The sequence below is a fragment of the Gossypium arboreum genome, chromosome 4 (assembly GCF_025698485.1).
Source record: "Gossypium arboreum isolate Shixiya-1 chromosome 4, ASM2569848v2, whole genome shotgun sequence".
NCBI classification, from domain to species: Eukaryota; Viridiplantae; Streptophyta; class Magnoliopsida; order Malvales; family Malvaceae; genus Gossypium; species Gossypium arboreum.
Window position 1 is genome coordinate 3,793,079 of NC_069073.1, and position 25,845 is coordinate 3,818,923.

Here is a 25,845-nt window from a genome sequence, read left to right on the forward strand (position 1 = left end):
TGCTTCTATTTTGAGGTTCATGAGTTCTTCTTGATTCTACCTTAACTCTTGAAGTATATTTTGATTTTTGGTTGTGTTGTGAGCATTTGGTCATGAATTAAAATGAAGGAAATGGTTGTTGTTTCATGTTCTTTTGATGAAAAATGGAAGATATGTGAAGTTGAGCTAAACAAATGAGCATGCATGTGCCTTAGATGCTAAAGGGAAAAATCGGCTAACATGTTGTGCTTTAAAATGATGAAATGGAGATTATGCTTAAGTAAAAATCATAGATATGTGATGATTGATTGGTGATATACATGTTTAAATAACATGCATGCAAGATAGGTGTTTGAAAGAGTGATTTGGTAATAAATCTGCTTGGGACAGCAGCAGTAACGTGACTTTGGAAAATCACCATAAATTGTGGGAGATGAGTTAGAAGCTGCATAAATTATTTAATTAAAGCTTAATGAGTCTAGTTTCAAATGGAATAAACAAGAACATATTTTGAATTCTGTACAATGAGAAATTTGATTCGTAATGAAGAGTGGTCAGATTAGTCAAACAGTGAAACATGGGAAACTTTGAGAAAAATCTGGTATTGATTGGATAAACCAAAATTCTGAAAATTTTATGGATAGAAGATATATGAGTCTATTTTCAGGAAAATTAACGGAACTTGATTTGGAGTTTCGTAGCTCAGTTATAAATGATTTAGTGACTGTTGTTCAGGAAGACAGCTTGCAGTGAAATTATGATTATGTGGTAAACATTGACAAAAATTTGTTAATGAGTTGCTTATTGATTTCTTATAAGCTTACTATGATCTGTAGGTGTGGTTGGCGAATATTGTAAGGGGTTAATCGTAGTTTGTATTTGAATAGTTAGATTAACGTGTTAGTAATCCAATTGTAGGCGGTTCGTGTGTGGATCTCGTCGACATATCGTCGCAAGCAGTGTGTAACTAACACCCTCTTTCTTAGTCTAAATCGGCAAAAGCGAAAAGTCGAAATGCCGAAAACCGGTATTTTGTAGATTTTGAGTGTGCGTATGCTCGTGAGGTAAATCGATTAATGTTTTTAGTAAGCTGCAATGTTTGGACTGCAAAGTGCATGATTTACGTGCCCTCGATATTTTTGGGCTTAATGGGCCAAAATTGGAATGATGGGCCAACGGCCCAATTCGGTAAGAACCCTCGATGCGTGATTCTGTTAGTACGTGAAAAGTAGGAATATGCATGAAAAACCTAAAATAGATAAATTCTGAAATACCTTTAAAAGTGGAAAATTTACAGTTTACCCCTAGGAGATAAATTACCGAAATACCCCTAGGGTTAAATTGACCTAAATGCATGTTTGATTGTTGTTATTTCTGCATGCCATGTTGTTATTATCTCGATGCATGGGATGGGATATTGACGGAGGAAGTACTAAAAGTGGCTTGTCCACGTCTTTGGAGGCTTTGCCTCAATTATTGATAAGCGAGCGCAAAAAAGGCAAGTGTGGAGTGTTAAATTTGGGTGGGTTGAGCTATTCCCACATGGAGTGTATGGCTGGTGCGGGTGGAGTGTAGTGGTTGGTGGGTTGAGTAGTCTCCCAAATGGGCTTGCATATGTTTCTTGATGTTGCATGTATTTTGAAATGGGCCTATGGGCCATCATTATCTGAATAAGGGCTAAGGCCCGGTTTATTATGTCGAGAAAAGGGCTCGCCCGATATCATCATATTACTGAATGGGCTTTGGCCCAATAGGCTTGAGTGACTTGGGCTTTGAATGGGTTTTCCTTACACACTGAGTTTCCCCAAACTCACCCTTTTATTTTCATCCACGCAGAAATCCCCAACCATAGTGGGCTTGGAGTCGTGAGGAATTCGGAGTGGCCACCGTTCGAAAGTTTGATTTTCTTACGTGAACTGGACATCCTTTTAATTATGTTTGAGGTTTTGGGGTTTTAAATGTAATAAGGCCGCTTATTTATTTTTGATGGTTTTAATATGTATTACTAAGATAGGTAATACTTATTTTAACTGTTGAAATTGGATAGCTTTAGGCGCGTTTTCAAAAACAACAGATTGATTTCAAAATAACACGACAACAAGCAAAGCTTCCATAATGAAAGTATTTTCCAAAATTAATCACTTTTCCTAAAAATGACTTAATCGAATCGGTTTCCTAGAAATATCCATGACGTTAAGGTGTGGCAATGGCGGTATGCATGTCTAGGATTGGATCCGAAGGGAGCTTGGTACTTAAGCGATCCGATGGACTCACCACATCTTTTCCGGTTTCCTACGGTGCCGACTTCCATTCACTTTAACCCTTAATGAATTAATCTTTTGAACATCAAGTACGATTTTACGGACTTAGAATGGAAATTTTTTTAACGTTTTGATGTGGCATGCCGGATCCGACCATAACTTCTGGGCTGGGTTTGGGGTGCTACATGAACATTGAAATTGGGCTCAATAAGTGATTTGGCAATTTAAATCGTAATTGGTAGGAAGAGTTAATGAATTGCATATTTATGAATTGTTACACGTATTTGTCTGAAATACGAGGAAGTGATGGTAATTGATACATGGAAATATGAAACTATGATATATATAAAAACATGAAATATGTTTGATAAAGGTGTTCATTCATAATTATAGAATTATGTACCTCATGTGTGCTATTTGCATAAAGATGATATTTCAAATACTTTAGTGAATAAAGCTTAAATATGAAATAGTATGAAATCGAAACAAATTGTTATGAAAATGTATTTAAATTATCTGTAAGTGTTTCGTGCTTCTCGGTAATGCCTCGTACTCTATTCCGGCGACAGATACGCGTAAGGGGTGTTATATCTATTTTCTTTATATGTCATTTTTATATGTGGAGTATTTTTTTTCACGTACATCGTGGGTATGATAAATTCTAATATTAGAAAATCAAATAATTATTTCAAATATTATTCTTTTAGTAAATATAATTTTTGTAAGTGAAATATTTAATATTCCATTGTGGATATAGTAGATTCTAATATTATAAAATTAAATAATGATATTTGAAATAAATTTTGAATTATTTTACATATAAAAATAATAATGGCATTCAAAATAATTATTTGATTTTATAATATTAAAATTTACTATACCCACAATGTAATGGGAAAAAATAAATATTTGACATATAAAATTATATTTATAAAAATAATTATATTTGAAATAATTAATTCAAATTTTATAATATTAAAATTTACCATACCCACAATGTAGGTGAAAAAATAAATATTTCACATATAAAAATTATATTTATTGAAAATAATGATATTGAAAATAATTAATTAATTTTATATTAGAATTTACGTACCCACAATATAGGTTTAATTTTATAATATTAGAATTTGCCATACTTATAATGGACAAAATAAATATTTGACATATAAAAGCGATATACAAAAAAATTAGTTGATGTGTTTAAAAATAAAATACATTTAACGGTAATGATATATATAAAATATTTTTCATTATACAACTACATATTTATATTTATTATTTTGTCTATATAAATAAAGAAATTATTAATTAAAAACAGGAAAAAAATAAAATATAAAACTTAAAAACTTGAAAATAATCTGTTTATTAATAACACTTGAAACAATATGCATTAAAAAGAAGGATAAACTATTAAAATAGTCACTTTTGTTTGCCTCATGTTACATTTTTATCACTTATATTTGAAATGTTACGTTTTAGTCAATTACGTTATCGTGTTGTAACATTTTAGTCACTGAACCATTTATTACCGTTAACGGTGTAACGGTAAGCTGATATGACACGTTAAATCATAATTTTAAACGAATATTTTAGGTTAAATTTTACAATTAGTCTTTATATTTTTTTCATTTTGAGCAATTTAATTTTTTTTCTTTTATGTTCTTTTAACTTTTTTCTTTATTTTCCATTCTCTTCTGCTCCTCCCTTTGTTTTCCTACCTTCTTCATTTCTTTTAATGTAGTTTTTCTATATTTTTCATTTGTTAAAATTAGTCTACAAGCTTGCCTCACTCGAAAAAAATTAAATTGTTCAAAAAAATGAAGGTATAGGGACTAGTTTTAACAAATGACAAACATAGAAAAACTACATTAAAAGAAATAGAGAAGGGAGAAAAACAGAGGGAGAAGTAGAAGAGAATGAAAAATAAAGAAAAAAAAGGAAAGTTAAAAGAATATAAAAGAAAATTTTAAATTGCTCAAAACAAAAAAATATGAGGATCGGATGTATAAATTAACTTAAAATTTTTGTTTGAAATGATGATTTAGCGTGCTACATTAGCTTGTCATTACACCGTTAACGACAATTAACAGCTTAGTGACTAAAATGTTACAATACGATAACGTTAGTGACTAAAACGTAATATTTTAAACATAAATGACTAAAATATAATCTGAAGTAAATAAAAGTGACTATTTTAATAGATCCAAAAAAAAAAAAACAAAGATGGGAGAAGAGCGCGTTTAATATAAAACGGTTTGCCAAAAGTCGACTAGAGTTTAGCCCTCGTCACAGAACCGTCAGAGGCAATTTGCCAAAAATAGATAAAACGAAAATGGTTACTAGCTTAAGAAAAAAATTAACCCTGACTTCTGAACAAAATAACAACTATGCCGTTTCTGCTAATCAAATAATCCCAAATTATTTTTGGGTAAACTCCCAAAATAATTACTTTTATTTATCTCAAATTACATTTTAGTCACTTATATTTGAAATGTTACGTTTTAGTCACTAAGCCGTTAATTGCCATTAACAGTGTAATGGTAAGCTAATGTGGCATGTTTTATCAAGTTATATTTTAGTCATTTATTTTTAAAATGTTACATTTTAGTCACTTACATTATTGCACTGAGTCGTTAACTGCCGTTAATGGTACAAGATAAGTTAACATGACGTTAAATAATTATTTAGAACAAAAATTTTATGTTAAATTCTATAATTCGTTCCTATATTTTTTTATTTTGAGTAATTTAATTTTTCTTTTATGTTCTTTTTAACTTTCATTTTTTTTATTCTCTTCTGCTTCTCCCTCTGTTTTCCTCCCTTCTTCATTTCCTTTAATGTAGTTTTTTTTTTATGTTTTTCATTTGTTGAAACTAGTCTACAAACTCGCCTCACTAAAAAAAAATTAAATTGTTTAAAAAAATAAAAGTACAAGAACTAGATTTAGCAAATGAAAAATATAGAAAAATTACGTTAAAAAAACAAAAAAGGTAAGAAAACAGAAGGAAAAACAAAAGATAATGGAAAATAAAAAAAAGTAAAGTTAAAAAACATAAAAGAAAAAAATTAAATTACTTAAAATGAACAAATAAGGGACCATTTATACAAATTAACTTAAAATTTTGTTCTAAATAATTATTTAACGTGTCTGGTTAATTTATCTTGTACCATTAACGGCAATTAACAACTCAGTGTAATAATATAAGTGATTAAAATGTAATATTTTAAAAATAAATGATTAAAATATAACTTGATAAAATGTTAACTGTTTTGATAGTTTAGAAAAAATCAAAAGAGCAAAAGTCAAAAGTCAAAAGTCAAAAGTCAAAAGTCAAAAGTCAAAATTATATGCATCTGATCTCTCCCAGAAAAACTGAGGGGAACAAAGATCGAATCAGAACCCAGAACATTTTTGTCCTTCTTTCCTCAGAATTTTGATTTATTTCTCCAATTGGAAAATTTGAGTAAAGGAAATGTGTGGAATATTTGCGTATTTGAATTACAACGTTAACAGAGAAAGAAGGTATATTCTTCAAGTTCTCTTCAATGGCCTTCGTCGTCTCGAGTATCGAGGCTACGATTCCGCTGGAATTTCCATCGATGACTACTTCTCAGTTTCTCGCAATCCAAACACCCCTCAACCATCCTCCATCAATTCTCTCTCTTCTTCCCCTCTCGTTTTCCGCCAGGAAGGCAACATCGAGTCCCTCGTCAAATCCGTTTACCAAGGTAACCTATTAACTCTTCGATTTCTCTTTCAGAGTTCTGATTTTTCGGATTTTCTCGGTTCTAAGAAAAAAGGACTCAGCCTGAGTTCTTAACCGTGTCGGCCTGTCGGCTTGTGCAGACAACCTTGTTCTACTTGCTTCTTAATCGGTTATATTAAATTCGTCCTTTTCTCAGTGCCGAGTCGGGTCAAGTTAGGCTTACAAGACCAGGTTTGGTGGGTCCAGTAGTGGTAGCAACTTAAAGGAAAAGTAAAGAGCAGGAAGGGAGGCTCTTATTGTAATTAGTTTATATACATACATCACTTTTTATGAATTATATTTTACCTATTCGATCATTATAATTCTACTCTAAAAATGGATTTGATATATCTCTCCCGTATCATTGATTGAAAATATTATCTTTTATTTGTATATATTTAAGGGTTGAATGTTTTACAATTCAAAAATAGTTATAAATTTGTAATTTACTCAAAGCTCAATTCATCTACATGAATAGACTATTAAGTATAACAGTTGGATTGTTAAAATTGTTAATTATATACAAAGTTATGAAAATGTGTAAATGTGTAAGTTGATCCTTCATATACATATCGTTAATTATTATTACTTTAATTTCCACGGGGTTAGCTGAAGCTGAAATGTAAGTTAATTAATTAAATAGTTCAATTTATTTTTACTTGTATTTTTATTTTAATAATTCTTGGAACATATTATACATTCATTGCAGCAGCATATCTTATAATGGAAGTATATGACTTGTTTATCAGTGAATCAAAATGTTATTTTAATTGTTTCTCACAATTTAATTATCACTTTTTATGAGAAGAATTCATTTTGAGTGAAAAAGCTGTAGTTCTCTTATGTTCTTTATCTGTAGTATGTTAATATTAGAAAGAAGACGAAGAAGAAGAAGAAAAAGAAAAAGACTTGTTTGCCTCCAATGGCCACTTTTATTTATTTAATTGTGTTTCCATAGGCTTAGTGGTTGAATTAATGGTGGTTTTGGTACTTTCAGAGGTAGCTGCAACAGAGTTGAACTTGGAGGAATCCTTTACTACCCATGCTGGTATAGCACACACCAGATGGGCTACCCATGGGGTGCCTGCTCCAAGGAATAGTCATCCTCAGACTTCTGGCTCTGGGAATGACTTCTTGGTTGTTCACAATGGTGTTATCACTAATTATGAGGTTTGCTTAAATTTTTAGTGACGATGTTTCTCATTTTCTTACCTAAACTCTCTTATGCATTCTTGATGAATTTGCAACCTAGGCTTCTATACTGCAATTGTTGATTATTTAACATTTTATTTTAGAGGATAAAATATTACATGTGTATAAGGTAAGCAACTGATAGATGGATTGATAGATATCTGTCCAGTTATGTTTGAATGTACCACTAGCGCTCATTTTCTCTACCTTAATCTTCTCCCTCTGTTCTTGCAACATCCTCACCACAACTCATCTTTATGCTTTGATAGTGGTCTAGTTCCTACAATAAACCTTGCAAGAGACTCAAATATCCTATAACAGATCAATTCCTTTATTTGGTTGCTGAAATGTTTGTCTTAATTTCATATATTTGTGCAACGTCATTGATCTTGGAATAGGTCTGCTTAATAGCATCCCAAATTTCCTTTGGCAAAAGGAAGAAACATACATGAATCACTAATCTCTAGAAGCATCGAATTCTATAACAGGACATCACCATGGAGTCTTGTTCATACTATGCTTGGAATTTAGGATCTTTTGGGTGGCCTTTGCCCAACATGTGACTCAATTTCCCTCAACTCTTCAAGAATGTACGAACCAATTGTGACCATTTCATATGATTCTCACCATTCAATCAATAAGCAGGTCGAATGTTTTGCAACTCTTCAGTGATTGAAGCTATAGTGGGTTGGATCATGGTAGTGCCCGTGGCATGGCTAGTTTCAGTGGAACTTAACATAATTTCTTAGAATAGTAATAGCAAAGGGAAAGAGAGGGCTTTGGAAGAAGAGGAACAAAGGGATAGGAATTCTACCAGTAGAAAAAAGAAATTAGAAGGGAAAAGAATTTACTCAGGAAAGAACCAATGATATCTGATATTGTGTAGAAAATTTATCTATAGAAATTCTTCATTCAGTACTGAAAAAAATGCTTTTACAATCTCTCATATATACACACCTTAAACCTTATCAAATTAAGTAATCTTATCAGTAACTAACTATTTAAAAATTAAGAATTAAAAAATATATATCTAATTTACTACTCACAACAACTAAACACTTATTTTCAACATTTTACCAAAATTCAAACACTCACATATTATTACCTTATCCGACATTATGCATTGGCATTATAGATTAGGACATCCAAGTTTTTATCATTTAAAACATTTTCTTCCTAATTTTTTTTTTAAAAAGTCTCTTCATTTTAGTGTGAGATTTGTGAATTGGCTAAATATCACTGTTCAATTATGCTAATTAGTTATGTTTAGGAACCACCTAGGGTTTTGACCATGTCTGGGAAAAAATGGTTTGTTACTTTTATTTATGATCATACTCAACTTAGTTGGGCATACTTAGGGATAAATCTGAAGTAAAAGGTGTCTTTAATCATTTTTTCACAATGATAGAGATACAACTTTAGGAAAATATAAAAAATTCTAAAAGTGATAATGGTAGAGATTATTTTATTCAGGTATTATGGGATTTCTTCTCGGAGAAAGGTATGGTAGATCAAAGCTCATGCACTGAAAACCCCAGCAAATGGCATAGTTCAAAGAAAAAATAAACACCTTTTGAAGGTCATTAGGTCATTTTCTTTACTAATAGAGTTCCTAAATATCTTAGGAGAGAAGCTCTTTTGATTGCTACATACTTGATAAACCGTATGCCTACTGAAATCTTGAATTTTCATACGCCTCTAAGTGTTCTAAAAGATTATTTTCCTACTTCTAGGTTGACCTCAGATCTATCGTTCAAAGTGTTTGGCTATACTGCCTTTGTTCATATAAAGGATCAAAACCATGTGAAGTTAGATGCCCGTGCTAGGAAATGTGTTTCTGTAGGCTATGCTCTATATAAAAAAATATACAAATGTTATGATCCAGGTTGAAAAAAGATATTTGTCACAACGGATATCACTTTTTGAGTCTACACCATTTAAGGAGACAAAAGATGAAGATTTAAGTTTTTTTTTTTTTTTTAATATTGTTCAAACTAAAAACACTACCATGACTAATCACCCAAGTTTTTTAATAAATATTGAAGTAAGTGATTTAACTAAGGAAAATTTGGATTCCAATTCTATAGCGCCATGTGATGACATCTCTAGAAATGAGAAGTGGAGAAAAAAGTACAAAAGAACTTGATCTTTGTTGTAGGAGGAACCTGGGTCAAAGAAGAATGAGACAGAAACATCTCAAAACTATCAAGAGTCCTTACTTCAGACTGTTTACGAGTTTACCTAATTTTAAGTCAGTTCATCCTGAGCCTAGCATTTCTGATCTTGATATTCCCATTGTAAAACAGAAAGCTACCAGAATTTGTGTCAAGTATCTTGTGTCAAACTCTGTATCCTATAAAAAGTTATCATCAACGGTCTCTATGGTCTCTTCACATTTGTCTAGTGTGGAGATTCAAAACTCAATATCTTATAAAAAGCTATCGCCAACGTACCGGATAATTTATAGGAAACACCCATTTGTAGCCAATTGTCTAATGTGGAGATTCCAAAAGCTATTCTTGAGGAAATGAACACTCTTGAGAAAAATGGGACATGGGAGGTAATGGAGAAAAGAAGACGGTTGGCTACAAATGGTTGTACGTGACAAAGTACAGATCATATGGGTCCCTTGAAAGATACAAAGCACACTAAGTAGTTAAAAGGTTTACTAAAACATAGGGCATTCCACATAGCAAAACTGGATACAATAAGAGTGCTATCAATTGCAGCCAACCTTGATTGGTAGCTTCAATAAGTAGATGTGAAGAATGCATTCCTCAATGATGACTTGGAAGAAGTTTACATGGATCCACCCCATGTTCTGAAAGAAAATACGGAAGGGTATTTAAACTAAAAAAGTTTGTGTGTGGAAGTTGTACTAGGACAATAAGGTAGCCACCGGTATTTCCCACTATTCAGTCCAACATGACAGAAGAAACGTGTTGAGATTGATAAGCATTTCATAAAGGAAAAAGTTGAAAGCTTGAACAGGTTGTATGCCGTTTGTCCCTACATCACAACAAGTGGCAGATATTCTTACAAAGGGTTTGATCAAACCGAACTTTGAGTTTCCCATTAGCAAGTTGGGCCTGATGGATATCGATGCACCAACTCGAGAGGGATTGTATTATGGGATAAAACATCATTGACCTGGATAATAAACACAATCCCGACAGTAAGGAACTTAGAGCTGTCAATTAGTGATTTGGAGCTAGGTTAGGGAATTTGATTTTGTTTTGTTAAGTTTTAATAAAGAGATCTCTTTAATCAAGAATCCTATCAATTAAACCATATTTGGTGGTATGCTTTCCCTATAACTTGTGTTGAATTTTTCAGGATGTTATTATATGCAGAAAATTGAAGCCCTTTGCCCTAAGCTTTCTCTTAGTTTTCTGTCCTAAGTTCCTATTTCTAAAACCTTAATTTTGTTCTCAACTTTTTGCCCTAAAACCACACTTTAATATTTTTGAATGTATGCTAATTTTGAGATCTATTTGTATTTTCAGGTTTTGAAAGAGACCCTTGTTCGACATGGATTCACTTTTGAATCTGAAACAGACACAGAAGTAATACCAAAGCTTGCCAAATTTGTCTTTGACAAAGCAAATGAAGAAGGTAATATATTTTTCAATAATGATTATCGCTTTGCAATCTTGCAATTTGTGCAAATTCCTAACACCTTGTTTTTTCACTTATATTTAGTCCCAGTACCTGGTTACATTGCACTTCTTTTCTGCCTTGTACCTTAGGCATTGGAAGTGTCTAGCACATAAGAGTTTCCCTTAATCCTTATGCATGTGATATGCAATAACAAGTGCATTGGTCTTTGCCTAGTTTCTGCTGCTATGCTAGCGTGTAAATTAATAATTATAATGGTTTGGTAGACCATGACTATAATAGTATTATAGTAGCTTGATCTCCTCTAATTGCAAATGTCATTGGTGAGCTCAAGCATGAGAGATGTAGTATAAGAAGGCTAGAAAATCTAATTCTCACTGGATGATTCTTTTTGAAACTGCTGGCCATGGACTTAATAATATACCTGTACAATCTAAGTACTAATATATTTCAGCCTAGGAGTTCTGCAAACTTCAATGTTAAACTAGACTTTTTGTCTCTTGCGGCACATAGGTAGGCTAGGATGCATCAAATTCTGAAAATGGCTTGGAAGAGGTTGTTGGAAAAAGCATAGTCAAAGAAATTGAGCATAAGCGGGACATGGGTCATGTTACGCATTCATATACAGCAGTTAGCATACAGCAGTCATAGAACAGCAGAAAGGACAACACAACATTGAAACAACAATTCATGAAAGGAACAAAATCTATGTTTTGTTGCCATTCTTTTATCCTCTTCTTCTGATTTTCCATACTACCAAAGCTTCTTTGAGTGGCTTGTTTTATTCTGAATAAACAATTTTTCACCTAAACGCTTTCTTGAGAATGAGTACCCATTTAAGGGGACTTAAATGGCCTTTTGCTTTTATATTGAGTTAGTACAACTTGAGGGTTATCCTTTTTCCAATCTGTAACTCTTTCACCACTACTTTAAGGGTTGTTTGAGTTACTGTTATGTGGTCTGCATAAGGTTTCTTTCCTCCTTACTGATTCTCAATGTTTGATAACTATTTGCATGACCATCATGCCACCATCTCAAGAATAACAATATTCAGTTCCAAATCTTTCATGATATTTCATTTAATCATGAAAAGCCACTGAAACTTTTCATAATATCTAGTTTAAATAATGAGATTGAAACACTGACTTGATGTCAGATCAATGGCCTGGTTTTCTATTACCATCACTGCACATTATATTAATCAGGGCATTTATTGTGTATTGTTGCCTTTTGCCTTCATTGTTTTCCAAGTACATTATTGCAACTAGTCTATTTTCTTACAGAAAATGCTTTTTGTTCTCATGTTTGAAGAGAAATTTCAAATCAAATGCACTTATAGTGTTTATATCTGTTCTGCAGGTGACCAGACTGTCACATTCAGTCAAGTAGTACTTGAAGTTATGAGGCATCTTGAGGGAGCTTATGCCCTCATTTTCAAAAGTCGGCATTATCCAAATGAGCTTATTGCTTGCAAGCGTGGTAGTCCATTGCTCTTAGGTGTCAAAGTAAGTATGATCATGATTCAAGCCTCTTATATCATTGATTTCTGCTCCAAAGAATACATTATAAATATATAACTTTTTGCGTATAAAGTTTCTTGGTAGGTGGCATTTTGTGCTTTTGATTAACCACTACTCTACTGAAATCTTCATATTCAGTTTATTTGTCCATTTGCTTTTGCTTGTTTTGTAGTGTTCTATTTACCAAACTTTTAGTAGATAATTTGTCTTCTATTTGCTCTCTGATTTAGTTGTAATGTTCCTTCACTAGTATTATCGACTTATTGAAAATCATTTTACTTCAAGTATCATCGATTGTAATGCTTTTTGAGGATTAATTACTGCACTTAGGATATAGAACATATCTAGAAGCTTTGCTTTAGTATTAAAGTTAATTTATGGGTGACAAGTATTTTGGATTCCTTTTGTGCTACATCAGGGTAAATGATTTTGTCTTCTTAATATTTTAAAATCCTATAAAAATTTCTAAGCAAGTATTATGGAGATATGAATTTTGATCAAGTATGATAAAGGGGGGGAAAACTTAGTAGACATTGCTGGATTATTACTTTGTTATGCCCCTTACTGACTTAGTATTTAAGGCAACAAGTATTTTTATCTTTGGGCCAGAGCAATTGAAAGGTCCATCTGTAAAGAAGTTTGAAGGATTGGATTTTATGCTTTTGCTGTTGATAGTCTTTTGATCCAACCTTACTGACTGTAGGAACAAATTTTATGTGTCATTGCCTAACAAATTGGTAGAAGTGAGTAACATAGGGAAGTATAGGGAGGAATGACTGTCTTTGACTTTTTCTCTGTCAAATACATGAATATAAAAGCTAATTATTGTGATTATAAAGTTGGATTCCATATCTTCATATGGAGATTAATTTTCAAGAGGTGCCTGCATTATGCAGTGTAATTTCTTCTCTCCACCCTTCTCTACTGAAGTATAAAATTTCTTGCTATAGTGCAAGCATTTATAAAGTTTTTGCTTGCTTTTTTGACCATTTACTGTTTGTAGTTTTAACGGGTTATGGTTTTATGTATAAATTATACAAGGTTACAAATTCAGTGCATAAACTTTCTAGTTACTTTTGGTTGCCTATTCCTTTGTCTTCCAGATTGTTTTTATTTAAGAAATTGCTTTCTCTCAGGAATTAAATGATGACGTCTGCAATGGATCAGCATTTCATGATGCTAAATTTCTCTCAAAAAATGGCAATCCTAAGGAACTTTTCTTATCAAGTGATGCAAATGCAATCATTGAACACACAAAGAAAGTTCTGGTCATCGAGGATGGTGAAGTAGTTCATCTTAAGGTACATTTCATCTTTTGGATAAGTTGCAAGTATTCCTTTTATCCTTTTTGTCTTTTTATACTTGGTATATCTTGCAACTCTTTCATGTTCTACTCTGCAATTATTTTCAATATGCATCTCTTCTTCTTCTTCTTCTTCTTCTTCTTCTTCTTTTCAATTTGATCCCAAATGTACCATCTCTTTCTACCCTACACCTTTTCTATAACATATAAGGTTTCCAATAATAAATGCTATGCAGGGTTGGTCTGATTTTTATTGGAATGTTTGAGATACACGGCTTATGGTTGTGAGCCTATTTTGGTAGGCATTCCCCCTTTTAATTAACGCACACCAGAGTTTCCAATTGAATAAGGTGCTTTCTATAAATCGACTCTAAATAAATTGTTGATTTAATTTAAAATCATACAAGTTATACACATGTTGGTTCAATGCACATCCGTACATGGCTTCAAATTTATGAAATTTCCAACCAAATCACTAGGAGGCTTCCCGTGGTGAGTAAATGAAATTTAGCATTAAGCACTTTAGATCCACTGCCAATTATCATTGTCTTGCAGATGATTAACCTAGCTGTCAATAGGGTGCAAGTGATGTCCTGACCAATTTTCTTTCTGGTGTGGTTTAGGTGAAAATCAGCACTAAAAAAGGAGAAGTATGGTTGAAAAATTAGTAGAAAGAAGTTGGAACTATGTAGAAAACGTAGGGTTATAGAAAATCTCTAGTTTCTTTATATTATTTCGGAGAAAAATAATAAGAACAATAATGCTGGCTGTAAAGTTTATAACTTATTTATACGAGGCTTTCTTGCAAACAAAGTTACTAGGCTTTCTTGCAAAAAAGCTCTATTCCTGCCCTTAGTTTTAAACTCTACAAATAACTAATAATTGTAGCCATCCATAATATATCTAATACTTAATAAATAAATAAAATTGAAATAATAAAATATTAAAAAAATAATTCAAGTCTTCTGCTCTAGGATGTCCCATTAACATATATAACATTGAATTTGATCAGTGAATGACATTTTACTTTGATCCCATTCTATCGTCTTGAATGGGAATATTCAAGTATGCTCATTAACATTTTATTTCGGAGTAAACAGGCCTTTACAGCTCCTTTTTCTGTTTTATTTTGCTAAGTTCTGCCCTGAGGTGTAAAACTATGCAGCTCTTGAGTTCATCATCTTTTCTTCACAGAATCATAGTTAACTTGTGATATACTACTTTTTCTTTTCTTTTCTTTTCTTTTCTTTCGCATTGATTAATTTCGAAAGTGGCGGTCTGTTAAATCATTTTTCCCCTCATGATACTTGGGTTCTTCAGGAAGGAGGTGTATCAATCCTAAAATTTAATAATGACAAAGGAAGAAATGGTGATAGTCTTTCTGATAGGCCTGCATCAGTGCAACGTGCATTATCTATTCTTGAAATGGAGGTTGAGCAAATAAATAAGGGAAAATACAAGCATTATATGCAGAAAGAAATTCATGAACAGCCAGAATCTCTGACAACTACCATGAGAGGGAGGCTTCTACGTGGAGGTTCCTGCAAGGCTAAGACTGTTCTTTTGGGTGGACTGAAGGATCACCTTAAAACAATTAGGCGGAGCCGAAGGATTGTATTTATTGGTTGTGGTACGAGTTACAATGCTGCTCTAGCTGCTAGACCCATCTTGGAAGAACTCTCAGGTAACTGCTATTTGTCTGGGAATTATAATTCTGCACACCTTAAAATTTCTTATGTTCATTTTCAACTTCTTGTTTGATTTATGTGGAAGATTAGGGGTGCCTGTTACAATGGAAATTGCTAGTGATCTATTAGATCGGCAAGGTCCTATATACAGAGAGGATACGGCAGTTTTTGTCAGTCAATCTGGTGAAACGGCTGATACATTGCTTGCTCTAGAGTATACGCTGGAAAATGGTGCACTATGTGTTGGCATCACAAATACTGTTGGGAGTGTAATAGCTCGGAATACACACTGCGGGGTTCATATAAATGCTGGTTGTGAGATTGGTGTTGCAAGTACCAAGGTAAATACAGGATCAAGGAATCTTTGTCCGTTTGTATATTAGTCAAAAAAACTCATGCTGTTTTTGATAGGCATATACAAGTCAAATAGTTGTGATGGCCATGTTAGCTTTGGCAATTGGAGGTGACACAATTTCTAAGCAAGAGAGGAGGGAGGCTATAATAGATGGTTTATTTGACCTGCCAAGTTAGTCTAAAATCTTGCCCCTTTTACTATGCTTTTGTTTTATTTCTTTTATTATGATGTCCCCCTTTTCACTTCCCTTTTGTGGCTGTCTAATTTTGTGTTATATTCTGATTTTACAGATAAAATCAGAGAGGTACTGAAGCTTGACCAGGAAATGAAGGATCTTGCAAAGCTATTGATTGCTGAACAGTCGCTTCTTGTCTTCGGGAGAGGATACAATTATGCAACTGCTTTGGAAGGTGCTCTAAAAGTGAAGGAAGTTGCACTTATGCATAGTGAGGGGATACTTGCTGGTGAAATGAAGCATGGTCCCTTGGCATTAGTTGATGAAAATCTTCCTATTGTTGTGATTGCTACCCGTGATGCTTGCTTCAGGTTTGTTTGGTTATTATTTGGGAGAAATTATATTATCTTAGTCCATCAAATTGTTTGGCACTGACATCTCATGATTGCCAATAGTAAGCAGCAGTCAGTTATTCAGCAGCTACGTGCCCGGAAAGGACGCTTGATAGTAATGTGTTCAAAAGGAGATGCTGCATCAGTGTGTCCTGGAGGCGGCTGTCGAGTAATTGAAGTTCCTCAGGTTGAGGACTGTCTTCAACCTGTGGTTAATATAGTTCCATGTCAGGTATCATTCTCATAATTATTTTAGCTTGTTTGCTTATCATGAAGTTTGCAGTTTACTGTATAATGTATGTTAGTTAACTATACTTGAATCATGGGCGTTATGCATTCTGTAAGTGACAAGACAACTTCATTCCTTTATGTTCTTACATATGTATAGTTAATTATTACATTAATAATAAAATGTTTATGAATAAAAATATATTAAAATAAATATAGTAGTTGGCTATTGCAAGGTATATGTGTTTAGGGTACCCATTGCAAAGCTCTCGTTGTTAAGGCAAATTTTTTAGTCTTAATATGTTGATCAACCATAAACTTTGCATATTTTGGTGCAGTTACTTGCGTATCATCTCACTGTGTTAAGGGGATACAATGTTGACCAGCCTCGGAATCTTGCAAAAAGCGTGACCACACAGTGAAGAATGCTTACTGATGAACTTCAATCACGCACCTCTGTAAATTATTGGAGGGTGACACAGTACACATTCTTTTGCCTCTTATTTTTCCTTTTTCAAATTATTTTCAAGATGAATTAATTACGTATTTCTGAATTAAAAGTAATGATGGTTTTATCATTTATGCTTTCAGTTCCTGGAAAGACATTCATACTAAAAATTTTGGGACTATATGACATAATGTTTGATGAAATGGCTCAAACCAGAAATACAGCCATTTTATTAATTCTTGGTCCTTTTCTTGAGTTCAATCTTGTTAAATAAAGCCAATAACAGCGGGGAGAATGTTTGATTCACAGGTGTCGACATCTATATTAATGCGTTCTTTAAGCCAATGATAAAGCAGGTTACTTGAGATAGTAATTTTCTCAAACTCAGTTTGCTAGTATCTCGCAGAATCAGTGTGGACTTTCTTTTTTCCTTTTTTAATCAATACAATATTGGAGGCAAGGATGGGAATAATAATAATAATATTTGAATCTATGTCATCTAGGTGTTTGAGGGGAGTTTTGATTACTACTCAAGTGCCGGCAGTTGGACAAGGTAATTATTAGCTTTGCTTTTAAGAGTAAAGTTTGGTGAATGATTAAGATATGTTAAATTTATGGTTCTACTACATTTGAGGGATTCACTTGCTGTGTAAATATATATATATATTTACCTTTATACCTTTTTTCAATAAAATTTTCTTTTTAAATGATAAAGATATCAAATCCACTTGTAGTTCATAAATCTAACTGAAATTTTTTTATTATCAATTTTTGTATGCATTTAATTAATTTACAATGCCTTTATGTTATCCAATGTTCTTTTGATGACATGGTTTACTCAAAGCCTGAGTTTTGTGATGCAATGTTGTCATGACTTTGTGGAGCAATGGCAATCAATTTTATTATGTTGAGTTGCAGAGCATATGACTCGTATCATGTCATTGCTTACCAGGAATGAATAGCTAAAAACTGATGGGAGTGAGCAACCAAGGAAGTTTTTCTCATACATATTTTTTGTAAGTGAAAAGTTCTTTTAATTCTTTCTTGAAAGAAGTTGAGTTCCACCAAGTAGATATGGTGTCCTTTACGTAGGCAATCTTAGTAGTTAAAAGACGAAATGGTCACTATTACAGGTGACATTTTACATGAGCTAAAACAAGCTAATGGATAATCCCACTACTAGCTTTTACACGTGAAAATAAAAACTGAGACATAAAATCCCAAAATATTGACACAATGACCGGGTTGTCTTAACGCTTGCTTTGTAATTCGTCTTCTTTCTTCTGAACTTTTAAGGGCTTAAAAAACCAAAACTTAAACTACTACACTCTACTCTTTAAGCAATGGTAATATCCAAAGGATCCCTTTTACACCGAAGAATGTAGCTTTAGTCCACATTGCATCTGACGATTAGTTTCTACATCAAAACCTTTTATGGATTCATATCAAAATTTAATGTCAAAATTAAAGTTCTTTTCTTTTCAATTTGCGATTGAAAAATATAAAGTGTTAGTTTCTTGATTTTGACTTTAGGTGGAAAAGTATTACATATACCATGCATGTGATCTTATCAATTCATAATGTATTAAATTTATTTAATATTTTTATAAAAATATGTTTAAGATAACCATCATTATATTATATCCATATAAAATGTCATGTAAAATCTTATATATGTTATATTGTCATCTCATTGACTACTGACAATTTGATCAAAAATTTTAATGTCCTTAATTATGGTTTTAAATATCATTATGGTAATTAGATTATCAAATCAAACCTGATGAATAGTTTACTAATCAAGTATATAATTTACAATTATTAATATTTTATTTACAAAATTTACCTATTAATTATTCAATAGTTAATAGAATTTCGATAACCTTAGTAATAATTTAGTCCGTTAAAGGCATAATAACAAGAGAATCAGATAATGTTAAATTAATTGATTTGGTCAGGTTGGAGGCATTGGAGATAGGGCAGAAATAATAGCAAAAGCACCCAAAGGAAAGCTGAGCATAGTATTAGTAATAAGATTAATTAATCAAAAAAAAATTTCCACATGTCAACGGTGAATTCAGCTGCTGCAATTTCATTGACCCTTGAACGTCCTAGCTCGCCGATCCCGTCAGGGATTGAACGGGCAACCAAGAAAGTGCGAAACAAGAATTGGAAGGAGTTCCCTCCAAAAGAGTTGTCTGTGGAGGACACTGGGAAAGTGCCATTCAAATAGAAGCTAATGGCGAATGTTGGGGGCATTGGTGTAGATGAAGGGTTAGAGAATGACGGTTATGAGATTTTGGAAGGGGATGTCAAAGTCTCTTTGGATGGCCATTATCCAGAGATGTTCTCCGATCGAGTACAGGAAATACTGGATAGGAACATGGAGTCGATCGGTTATAAAGCACTATTTAACATAATTCAAATTCTTTGGAAGCCTATGGGTTCGTCCCAAGTTATTGATATCGATAGTGACTACTACCTTGTGAAGTTTGTTGTGTATCAAGATTACACCAAAGCTCTAACAAAGGGACCTTGGGTAGTCTATGGTAACTATCTTACGGTTTAGCCTTGGAGCCGTGACTTCTTTACGAAGGAGAAACACCCTTCAAAAATCGTCGTGTTACAAGTTCTACAATAAGAAGTTGTTGCGTCTCATAGTAGGGACACTAGGGAAAGTGGTGAAGGTTAATTATAATACAACAGTTGGGAAACGAGGGAAATTTGCGAGGTTTGCCGTGGTGGTGGATTTGATGAAACCATTGAAAGTATTTGTGGAATTGATGGTACCTCATTTTGTGTTGAGTATGAGAGGCTTCCTTCGATTTGCTACAAGTGTAGATGCTATGGCCACGGGTAAGATGAATGCTCGTCAATAGTAGAGGATAGGGTGGAAGAACAGCATACTGTGAGTGATTCCCAGTTGACTCCGTCGTTGGGTGAGAAATTGGCAGCTGACCAAAATTGTTTTGGCCCTTGGATGCAGGCTCCTGGTCAGAAACAACGACTAGCTAAACAAGCGACAACAAATAAACTTGGCAAGAACCTTTTAGGCAAAAAATTAGGAACGTGAAATACTCATTTTGATGCCTTGATGGATCTTGAGGAGCCAAGATTGGACGAATCTGGTGAGATTTTACGGGAGGAGATTGAGGCATTTAAATATGATGGAAATGGAAAGTTGGCAGTAAAGGAGAATTAAAGCAAGGAAAAAGGGGGAAGTGTCGTGCGAAACAAAGGGGCTGCAAAAATTGATGGGGTGAGGGATTTTAATAATTCCAAAAATGTGGGTCAAACGGAAGCTGGGCCAAGTGGTGCGCATAGGATTGAGAAGTTGGATGGTTGTATGTAGGGCTCCATAAATGGGCCGAATGGTTCAAAGCTGGTGGGCCAAGAAGATATTGCTTCTATTATAATTGAGAAAAAATCAAGTCTTTCAAATAATTGTCACACAGCTATCGAAATTGAGAAGGGTGGAGCATAAATGGCCTTCTAAACCCGTTTTGGCTGAATGGGTGGAATCTCTCTCAAATGCGAGTAGAGGTCCTGGATCAGAAAATAATTTTGAGGTCCATATGGAAGTGACGGAAATGGAGAATGGTGATGCGGGCATAGATTCAATGAGTGGAAGACCGGTTGGGGAGGAACCATTGAACCAAATAGTAATAGTCGAACATGGTGGTGTGGATGTCCCCGGAGTTGGTGGGTTATTGGCTAGGCAGTGAGCGGTTCCCTGTAATTATTTCTTTTTATGGTATTAAGATTATCTGTTGGAATTGTTTAGGAGTTGCTAGCTCCAAATTCGGTGTTATTTTAAAAAAACATATATGTTGCAGATATAGAAATCAGATATTCTTATTTTACTGAAAACAAGAGTTAGTGGGAATAAAGCCGATGCGTTTATCTAGAAAACTAATTATGGCTTTTCATACAAATTAGAAACAAAGGGGTTTTCGGGTGGCATTTGAATCTTATGGAAGGATATAATGATGGTTAATGTTGTGGAAATTAATGCTAAGTTCATTCATTGTCGATATCTAAGGCAAGGTGTGATTTTTTTATTTTTATTTTTTTGTTTATGGTTGTGTATGCTAGTCCTTGCGTATCAAAATGTAAATGTTTGTGGAATCAATTAGCACCCTTGACCCCCCAACGAGGTGAACCATGGCTTATGGAGGGTGAATTCAATGTTATTGTGTCCAGCGAAGAAAGGAAATGTGGCGCAGGGTCGCGTTTAGGTGTTGATCTCTCATTTCGGGATTTCATGTTTAACCACAATTTTGTTGATATAGGGTATAAAAGGCCATCTTTCACCTGGAATAGGGGTTCATTTTTTTTACCATCTGGATCGATTTTTTTGTAATAAAGATTGCTTGGTATCCTTTCTTGAATCTTTGGTGGCCCATTCACAATGGATAGCGTCGGATCACAGGCCGATTTGTATATACTAAGCTTCAGGCAGTTCCCACGTCGACTAAGCCTTTTTGGTTCCTTGTGGCATGACTTGATCACGCACAGTTCAACTCGATTCTAAATGGATCTTAGTCTTTGGGAGATGGTGTGGTGACTAATTTTGAGAATTTCTATTCTAAAGTCAATGAGTGGAACATAACTCTTTTGGCCACATTCAGAATAAGAAGAGGGTGCTTTTGGCCAGGTTGAAGGGGATTGGGGAGAAGCTTGATAGACACTCATCTAATTTCCTTAGAAACCTAGAGAGGGAACTTAAAATCGAGCTAAAGGATATCCTTTCCCAAGAAATGTGTCTTTGGCAATAATGATCCTAGTGTAAATAAGATTGCAAGGGAGACCGTAATACAATTTTTTTCATGCTAGCACTATTCTAAAAAGGATGACTAATTTAATTATCGTGCTAAAGCTTAGCAATGGCAGCTAGTGTGATAACCCGGAGGTGTTTCAAAAAATGGCTATTGAATTCTACAAAGTCCTCTTCTCTAAGGAAAGGCAACAGGACATGACATCGATAGAGCAAGGTTTATTTTACAAGATAATTGAGGCTGAGTTCAACTCTTTATAGGCTAGTATCACGTAAGAGGAAATTAAGAAGGTTGTATTTGACATGGACCTTTTGAAAGCTCCTAGATTTGATGGGATACACACAATCTTTTATCAAAAGAAATGGGATGTGGTTGGTCAGAATATTTGTGACTTTATGAAGAATATCTAGAGTGGGGAAAATCTCGAAGGCTGGCTCAATCGTACTTTGCTCTTGTTGATTCCTAAGGTGGAGAATCCTGAGAGATTCTCCCAATTATGGCCTATCAACCTTTGTATAGTTTTGTACAAGATTGTGACAAAGGCCATTGTTAATAGATTGAAATCGTTGATGCAGAAGTGGGTGCTTTTGAACCAGTCAAGCTTTATACCTGGACGAAGTATAACATGCAATATTATTGTTGCTCAAAAGATTATTCACTTAATGCGTTGTAAAGTTGGAAAGAAAGGGTAGATGGCAGTGAAGATCGATCTGGAAAAAGCATATGACAGTATGGATTGGATTTTTATTACAGAAACATTAAATGATATTGGTATTCTAGGTAATCTCCAACACCTCATTATGCATTGTATTAGTTCTTCGACAATGCAGGTTTTGTGGAATGGGAATCTTTCTGAAGTATTTACTCCATCCAAAGGTATAAGACAAGGTGACCCAATTTCACCTTATATCTTTGTTCTCTGTACGGAGCAATTGGCTTAGATTATCAATTTGGAAGTTCTTAGCAGGGGGTGGGAGCCTTTTAAACTCTCTAAGGATGGTCTTAGTATTTCTCACCTATTTTTTGCAGATGACTTGGTGCTGTTTAGTGAGGCATATGTCGACCAGATGGAGACAATAAATAGGGTGCTTGGGAGATTTTGTGCAGTCCTAGGTATCGATTTAATGCACAGAAAATTCAAATCTTTTTCTCGAAAAATGTCACCCATGAATTGAAGGTAAATATTAGTTGTGGAGTTGGCTTTTCTCATGTGGATAATCTGGGGAAATACCTTGGAGTTCCACTCTTGCATCAAAGAGTCACAAGGGATACCTTTCAATATATAGTTGAGAATATAAGGAAAAATTTAGCAGGATGGAATCTTTTGTTGGTAGAATCACACTAGCTAAGTCGGTTTTGGCCGCCATTCCTATATGTTATGTAGTCGACGGTGGTTCCGAAAGGAGTGTGTTATGAGATGGAGAAGATTATACGTAATTTTGTATGGGGGACTACAGAGGAGAAAAAGGGATACATCTGGTCAAAGGGGACAATCTGTGCAAAGGTATGAAGAATGGAGGCCTTGGTTTTTAAGAAGTTTAACAGTACTAATAATGCTTTCCCCATGAAGATTGGGTTTAATCTTATAAACAAATCCGATCAACTTTAGGTTCAGATTCTCAGAACTAAGTATAAATGGAAAGGTAGATTACCTTTTACTTTTTATATTGTCTTGAGACACATCAGGTATGTCTTAAGACAATTACACGATTGTCTCAAGACAAGGCACCCTTGAAGTAAACTTTAGCTTCAATATTTTCTTGTCTTGAGACAAATAGGCTTTTTCTCAAGACAGGATTCCCCTATAGCATACCCTTAGCTTCGATGTCAGTGTGTCACAAGACAAATTATAGGCTTATGTTTTGAGACATGGTCTATGTCTCGAGACAAAACTCAAATTATCTCAAGACAATGCTCTCCTTGAACAATTTTACATTCAAAGTTCGTGTGTCTCAAAACATATGGCCTTGTGTCTTGAGACACTGCTAGGGAAACTTGAAAATAAGGTTTAAAAATATTTTAAAGGATTTGGGGGTCTCAAAAAATTTTACAGAATATATAAGTCATTTAGAAATTTTATTTTTGAGTTTGTAACACTTAAAAATATATTTGAATGTGATCAAAGTAATTTGGGAAAATTTTATTAATGGAATTTAGAATTAAATTTGGTATATTAAAACATTTGAAAGTCAAAGCTAACAATATAATATAGTATTAAATTTTTACTTAAACTCAGTTAAATTGTTAATTATTTTCATAATGTTAATATATATTATTCTATGAAATTATTGTAACAAAATATATTTTATTAATTTGATATATTACAGTATACACAATATAATATTACACATTATAGTATCAATAGTTATATTTAAAAAAATCAATAGTTACGTGTAACTTAGTATATTACAATAAATGTATGTAACTATTAATACATAAAATATTATTAAAAGTTTAATATATTAAAAATATTACTTTTATTATATTAGATTCCAAATTGGTTTTAACTTTAAAATTGTATTTGGGTATTGGATTTATTTATTTTTATTTTGAACTTGTTATATGTTATATAATTAGTTTATTTTGGGTTTAAATAATAATGTGTATGTCATTTGAGTTTGGGCTTAGAATAATATATTCGAGTTTTGAAATAAATATTTTAAAATATAAGTGTTAGGCTTATAAATTTAATAAAAAGATAAAAGTTTGTAACATCCTTACCCTACCCGTTTGTCAAATCCGGGTGTGGTGTCACAGCTGAATCAGGTTATTGTTCATACTAAGATCTCATTAAGTTAAAAACATATTGTATTACATATTTATAAAAGCTTACAACAAAGATAAAACTTTATATAGGATCCATTGTCCCTTCTCCGGGCTACCTAAATTCAATAAAGTCGCCATTTTTGACGAAATTCCTAAAGGTACCCCTTATTATGTGCATGACACTTTACTAACTGAGCTCCTTGAACCAACACTGTCTGGCTTGATCCCTCCTCAAGTCCTTCGTTCCAAAAATCCTACAAAACACAGGTCACACTCTGATAAGTTTGGATGAACTTAGTGAGTCTTTACATTACTCGAAAGTAGACCCCATCTTCCAAGGGTTAAATAGAAAAAAAAAACTATAATACAAGTAACTCCATGCTTGTGCAAGTAAAGTTTCTTAAACCCATTGTAGTGGCATCTGATTTATTCCTAATCCTATCTTATCACACCCTAAGCCTAGCGAACCTAAGATTTTGGCGTATAGTGGCAAAATAGTTTGTTTGATGAAGTGTAATCCACCCATATGTTTCTTTTGGTGCATAGGTGTGGGAGTATTGTAGCTACCATGTAAGTGAGTGAAGATTTTATTTTAGGATATTCTGCTATTTAAAAGAAAAGATAGTGTTAAGCAAAAACGGGAAAGTATAATATGAATTATCGCCAAAGGTATAGTACACCTTGTTTGTCTAAAGTAATGTGCTAGTTAGGTTGTAAAGTAACTTATTAGGAACCAACTGGATAGACTAGGCTAATATTTATAATGTGGGATAAGATAAAATGACTTTAAAGATTGGTATAAGTTTGTAAAATGATGAATGATGTTTTGATTGAAATGATTCATTTTGTATAAGCTTGTTAAGGTTAGTTGATTGTATTCTATATGGATATGGATATTGAATGGTGCTTAAATAGTATTGTTTGATACTTGTGAATGTTTGATTTGGAGTGCCAATTGTGTCACATTGGTTAGACATTTAAGATAGACGGTTTTAGTTGTTGTTTTTGGCATATTGTAGTGAATTGAATTAGTTTTTATACATGATAAATGCTACCTATATGTGTATATGAAATAAGTTAGGTTTGTGCATAAAATGGACTTTTCAACTTGTGATTTTTGACCTTTTTGATATAAGTATCGATAAAATGGACCAAAGTATCAATACCAAACCAATTGAACAATTTCAAGAATACATATTTGGTATTGATAAGTTCTTTTAGTATCGGTATTTTCTAATTTATATCAATACCTTGAAATAATATTGATACTTTGAATTGGCAGAATACCGAAATGATATCGATAAATATTTTCGTATCGATACTCATTATAAAATATCGATACCTATTTACTTGGTATCGATACTTATCCAAAGCTTTAAAGTTTTATAATTTAG

General features: G+C 33.3%; 1 protein-coding gene and 1 long non-coding RNA gene across 10 annotated transcripts; one reads left to right on the forward strand and one right to left on the reverse strand.

The window, feature by feature from the left end:
* Nucleotides 1-5,597: 5,597 nt before the first annotated feature.
* On the forward strand, nucleotides 5,598-18,144 carry LOC108457703 (glutamine--fructose-6-phosphate aminotransferase [isomerizing] 1-like). 9 transcript variants are annotated; one of them, XR_008281605.1, is made up of 14 exons: nucleotides 5,598-5,972; nucleotides 6,987-7,159; nucleotides 10,687-10,795; nucleotides 12,158-12,303; nucleotides 13,455-13,619; nucleotides 14,942-15,305; nucleotides 15,400-15,650; nucleotides 15,721-15,835; nucleotides 15,955-16,210; nucleotides 16,295-16,463; nucleotides 16,798-16,940; nucleotides 17,217-17,276; nucleotides 17,411-17,460; nucleotides 17,860-18,144. XR_008281605.1 is itself a non-coding variant. In XM_017756785.2 (11 exons), the coding sequence occupies exons 1-11, from the start codon at nucleotides 5,717-5,719 to the stop codon at nucleotides 16,879-16,881; spliced, it is 2,088 nt and encodes a 695-aa protein (XP_017612274.1). In that variant the 5' UTR covers nucleotides 5,598-5,716; the 3' UTR covers nucleotides 16,882-17,630. The 9 variants fall into 9 exon arrangements, 1 of the variants encoding a protein (XP_017612274.1); XR_008281606.1 differs by having other exon boundaries at nucleotides 17,217-17,263; XR_001867141.2 differs by having other exon boundaries at nucleotides 16,798-17,276.
* Nucleotides 18,145-18,882: 738 nt separating this feature from the next.
* LOC128291758 (uncharacterized) lies at nucleotides 18,883-20,162 on the reverse strand. The gene is made up of 2 exons (XR_008281607.1): nucleotides 19,986-20,162; nucleotides 18,883-19,897 (listed from the first exon to the last, which is right to left on the reverse strand). It is a non-coding gene; the product is annotated as an uncharacterized LOC128291758 (long non-coding RNA).
* Between the last annotated feature and the right edge of the window lie 5,683 nt (nucleotides 20,163-25,845).

What these genes read in the sequence shown, in the direction of transcription:
- LOC108457703 (XM_017756785.2), top strand. Translation starts at nt 5,717, where the DNA reads ATGTGTGGAATATTTGCGTATTTGAATTACAACGTTAACAGAGAAAGA. An exon ending in TTGGTGTTGCAAGTACCAAG is followed by an intron (nt 15,651 to 15,720) that starts GTAAATACAGGA and finishes TGTTTTTGATAG; the next exon opens with GCATATACAAGTCAAATAGT. An exon ending in ACCCGTGATGCTTGCTTCAG is followed by an intron (nt 16,211 to 16,294) that starts GTTTGTTTGGTT and finishes GATTGCCAATAG; the next exon opens with TAAGCAGCAGTCAGTTATTC.